Source organism: Trachymyrmex septentrionalis, unplaced genomic scaffold (assembly GCF_001594115.1).
Source record: "Trachymyrmex septentrionalis isolate Tsep2-gDNA-1 unplaced genomic scaffold, Tsep1.0 scaffold44, whole genome shotgun sequence".
Lineage (NCBI taxonomy): Eukaryota > Metazoa > Arthropoda > Insecta > Hymenoptera > Formicidae > Trachymyrmex > Trachymyrmex septentrionalis.
The window spans coordinates 33723-39150 of record NW_017305611.1 but is presented as its reverse complement, the minus strand read 5'-3'; the positions used below and the strand labels follow the sequence as shown (position 1 = coordinate 39150).

Here is a 5428-nt window from a genome sequence, read left to right as displayed (position 1 = left end):
TATAATTAATATCTTATCTATTATTTTTTCTAATCAAATGTATGTAATAATTTTATCAGCAAAAGATTCCAAATTCAGAGGAAAGTTTACCGGTAATGGAAAAGATAGAGTTCGGAAAAGTTGTGGCAACTATCAATTATAGCTCAGGCGAGAATGCAATGATTATTACCAAAGACGGATGCGAGTATTCTGCATCGCATGTTATATTCACTGGGTCTCTAGGTGTTTTGAAGGAGAAACATTCCTCGATGTTCGTGCCACCTTTGTCGCAAAAGAAACAACGCGCGATAGAGGTTTTATTAATAATATAAATCGAATATTGACATTAATATTATGCTGCTATAATTAAAATGATATTATATATAGTACGATTAATAAAAATTAATTAATTATTCCGCCATTACAGGGATTAAATATTGGAACAGCGAACAAGATTTTTCTCGAATTTCCGCACAAATGGTGGCCGGAGGATAAAGTCAGTTTTAATTTGATCTGGTCGGAAAAAGATAAAAAAGAATTCTTGCAAACTTATGGTCAAGTAAGCAGATATTCGAATGTATAATTTTATCTAAGCTTAGAGATTAAAGCGAACAATAATACATTATATTGTTAAAGTTATTATAATTTTGACAATTTTTCCGTTTTTACTGGTCTTCTATTAATTTTGTCAAATATTTATTTTAGAATAGCGAATGGTTGTGTGATGTGTTCTCCTTTTTTATCGTGGCTTATCAGCCGAATCTCTTATGTGCTTGGATAACTGGAAAAAATGCGAGACACATGGAAACCTTATCGGATACTGACGTATTCGATGGATTATATTTATTGTTAAACAAATCGTTTGGAAAACATTATAATATTGTGAAGCCAACAAGAATATTAAGGTAATGTTCTATTGGAACTAATTAATAGAAAAATAATAAGATCCGTCTAAATTATTTTTTTTATTTTTAGATCTAAATGGTATACTAATGAACATTTTCGGGGCTCATATAGTTTTCAAAGCATGCTTTCCGAGCATATGAATGTAACACCGAGAGATTTGGCAGAGCCAATTATAACTGGAATTAAACCTGTATGTAATCCTAAAATTAAAATATAACATATTTTTAAATGTTATGCAAGTTATTGTATGAATTGACTACGAAATACTATAGTTAGTCTAAAGATTATGCGTTTCCTCCGTGTCCAGATCCATTCTTGGAATGCCTATAGTTAGTTTCTTTATTTTCCATATAATTGTTTATTTTGATAATAATATCCAAGATGTGTTCTTTAATTTTTAGCTTTAATTTATCACGTATTTTTATCTCGTATAAATCGAATCACGTATTGTATATAAAAGATTATTAATATTAATAAAATGCATTGCGTAATCCTTTTTAGGTAATTCTTTTCGCTGGAGAAGCTACGCATGATCATTATTATTCTACTGTGCACGGTGCCGTGGAAACTGGTTTCCGCGAAGCGGATAGACTAATTGAGTTTAAAAGGTAAGATAATATCAGTTAAAATTTGTTTAAAAACTTAATATCAAAAGCGTAATAAGTGCGATATTATTATATAATATTACAATAATGCTTAAAATGCTTTTTTATCATTTTACTTAATCAAGAATATTTTTAAAAATTGCAAAAAATTCTTTTTAAACATGATTGTCAAATATTTTTTATCAGTTTTTTTCGAAATTGTTATATTTTTGAAATTATAAATTTTGAATTTTTTCCAGTTTAATAAAATGAATGAAAAAAAGGGAGTAATTTATTAAGTAAAATTTAGTTTTAAAAATGTGTATTTCTTTATGCAATTATGTATAATATATGTCTTGCCGCTTATTTTTGCAGTTGCACGATTTCGTTTTGTGTTGCATTACATTACAGCTTAGATTAGTTATATCAACGGTTGAGATGTATATAATGAGTATAAAAAGTATTTGTTATACAGAGGAAATTTTTTTATATAAAAACCTATATTTCTAAAAAATAAACATTAACTAGCAGTTTCATGCATTAAATACATATATTCTTTCTATGTATAAACGAGCTTCGCGTGTTTATGATCTCAGAAATTAAATTTCTCGATTGTGTACAAACACATTTGTGCATTCAAATAATACAATTTTTTGGCTTATTTTTAAAATAATATATTTTTATCATTATACATCTCTTCAGGTAAAGTAATTTTAGGAAGTATGCAATTTATTTTATTCTTTGTTAATAAATTGTTAAATAATATTTACTTTTTAAAAATAAGGATTTTTTAAAAATATGTTCTGTAGGAAAACTTTTTGCATTTATTATATTTATTATTTTTTACATATACTTAATAGAAGTAAAATAGAATAAAGGCTCTTATGCTTATTTAGTGTTACTTTTAAGTATATTGACTTCAAATCTTGCACAAATAGTTTTGCAATTATATTTATATTTGATTGCATGCTTTTCCTTAGGCAATTAAACTCTCACCTCTAACTACATCTTCTACAACTACACCTTCATAATGAATGGATTGCGGAAAACTAGAAATATATATTTGTAATTTTCAATATTTGCTAGATAAATATATTTAAGACATTACGGTACTTGTTTATAAGATGTACACATTTGTATAGAAATATATTATATTACAATAATATAAATTTTAACATTTTACATTATAATTTTACATTATAAATTAATGTAAAGTTTGAAGAAACATATAAATATGAAATATATGCTGTGACTATGTTTACAGTAAAAGGAATAATATTTATGTTTGTTATTATTTATTTATTGTGTTCATTATTTATAGTTATTATTCGTGTTTTCTGTTATACACCATTATTGCATCGAAAATTTTTCCAAATAAATCCTGAAGTTTATTTACGAGGGCAAGTTTTTAGAAAAACATAGTAAAACACATTTTTTTTGATCGATTCATTTTTATTTCTCAACATAGTCTCCTTTCAGCTCAATACACTTGATGCAACGATTCTTCAACTTTTTCATGCCGTCCGAATAATATGATTTGTCCAACCCTACAAAATAAGCCTCTGTTTCGGTGATGAGCTGCTCTCTGGTAGTGAATCTCTTTCCTCCGAACCATTTCTTCAGGGAAACAGGAAATAATCGCAGGGGGCTAAATCTGGCGAATATGCTGGATCGGGAAGCAATTCGTAGCGGAATTCGTTGAATTTGGCCATCGGTGCCGGGCACATGTGAATCCGTGCATTGTCTTGATGGAAGAGCGCTTTCTTCTTTGTTAAATGGGGACGTTTTTTTTTTTAAATATCGTTGAAACGGTCCAATATGGCTGCGTAGTAATCGTCATTGATCGTTCGCTTTGACGGAAAGTAATCGATATGAATTATATCGCGTGCATCCCAAAAAACTGTGGCCATCATCTTTCCGGCCGACTTCACGGTCTTTGCCTTCTTCGGAGCTGGTTCACCCGGTGAAGTCTATTGTTTTGACTATTCCTTCGGGTGTGAAGTAATGGATCCATGTTTCGTCCACAGTAATGAATCGACACAGAAATTCTGAATTACATTGAAACATCTCCAAACATTGTTTTGAAATTGTCACACGGTCGCGCTTATGGTCCACAGTGAGCAAACGCGGCACCCATCTTGCCGATAGCTTTTTCATATCCAATTATTCGTGCAAAAATGAAATCACTGTGCCATGTGATATGCCTATGGCCTCAACAAGCTCGCACACTTTCACTCGTCGATCAGTCAAAACAATATCGTGATTGATGATTTCTGGCAGCCTCAATTGGACGTTCTGAACGAGTTGCATCACATATGGATGTACGACCACGTTTAAATTCATTCACTCAATTGTACATAGTCGCAAACGCTGGTACAGATGTGCTATGAACATTATCCTTATAACATTATAACTCGGCTTTGATTTCTTTCGGCGTTAAATCTTTCATATGTAGATGTTTGATCACTGCACGAAACTCATTTTTTTCCATTTTGCAAAAAATACAAAGGTTGTTTGCTTTACTCTACAGAAATGAAACCACGTGATAAATTCCGCTCAAAATTTGACAATAATCAGCTGAAAGATGCTACTTCAAAAAGTAATGTGACATGACACTGCGAGTGTCCTCTGATAGATTTTCTAAGAACTTATTGACTTGCCCTCGTATATAGTTTTTATATAGAATAAAATATATTTATGACTTAGAATAAAGTTATAAAAAGGCAGCAAATGGTACATATATATATATATATATGTGTATGTGTGTATGCATGTGAACGTTTATGTGAAATAATATATATATTAGAAAATAAATAACAATAATATAATTTAAATTGTTAGAAAATGGCTAAGAAATTTACAAAGGTTAAATAATAAAGAGCATACAGCCACGACCAAGGATGTAAATAAGTTATATATTATTTAAAACAAATTCATAACAATAAGTAGACGTTTCGGTCAAGATTTGACCCTCTTCAGTACAATAAAAATGAATAATAAAATAACGTTAAACATTAAAACTAAATACGCAAGTCAACTGATAAATGTAGTGATAGCAAGTAACAAAAATTATTATTTCCTTACAATACAGTATCAATCGCAACAGATTAAAGTAACAGTTAATTGTTGTCGCGCTATATGAATAGAAAGAAATTACAAAAGTTTTTTTCCGTCATAACACAATTAAGAAATCTTCATTTAAAAACGACGAGCCCCACACGAAGAGACACGCAAGTACCAATTTCTATTGTAAAAACAAAAATTTTTTCAACAAGTAAATTAGATATCGTCGTATTATTGTAAAAAACAATCAGATTAAGAAATATGCTCCTGTTTAGATTCCACCCAGAGAATTATTTAAAAAAAATTTTTTTATTTTTTTGAAAAACCAACTGAACAAACTTACGTGTATCTTGGGGTGCAAAGACTCCTCTGTATGTATAACTGAACACTGTGACAATTTTAGTTAAAGAGTGAATTTGAACTGCAAATAACGACAAAAGCCAAAAAACGCTGGTCTATTAAGAAAAGGAAAAAGGAAGGGTAAGAAAAGGGAAAGGAAGGGGAAAGAGTTTTGAGTGGGGCAAGGAACTATTGTTCGAGGAGAGGGAGATAAAGATCTGGAAACCGTTCCATATCGCTTTGTTTATTTAAACCATTTTTTTGCATCTTAATATAAATCATCTCAGATATTAACCTTTTATAATGAGAGCGTTCCGAATCTAATATTTTAGCGTTATCTCAATCTATCACATGGTCTGTGTCCAATCTGTGATTTGAGATAACAGAGTGAGAATTAGCTGGTTTTTTAAAATCATTAATACGTTCCTTTAAACGCGTCTTTTATTTTCCTTTTCGTCTGACCGACGTACGAATAATCGCAATCCTTACAATTAATTTGGTATACCACGTTTGAAAATTCATCTTTTTTAATTTTATCTTTCCCCGTTTTTATAAAC

At 30.0% G+C, this 5428-nt stretch overlaps 1 protein-coding gene across 1 annotated transcript in view; it reads left to right on the top strand.

The window, feature by feature from the left end:
• Positions 1 to 5428, top strand: part of LOC108751424 (spermine oxidase-like) — a 19741-nt gene that overhangs the window by 5817 nt on the left and 8496 nt on the right. Inside the window, exons 4-8 of the mRNA XM_018491621.1 lie at positions 60 to 293; positions 407 to 538; positions 685 to 884; positions 955 to 1075; positions 1387 to 1493. Of these exons, the coding sequence (XP_018347123.1) occupies positions 60 to 293; positions 407 to 538; positions 685 to 884; positions 955 to 1075; positions 1387 to 1493 (794 nt within the window). The remainder of the gene's footprint in view (positions 1 to 59; positions 294 to 406; positions 539 to 684; positions 885 to 954; positions 1076 to 1386; positions 1494 to 5428) is intronic.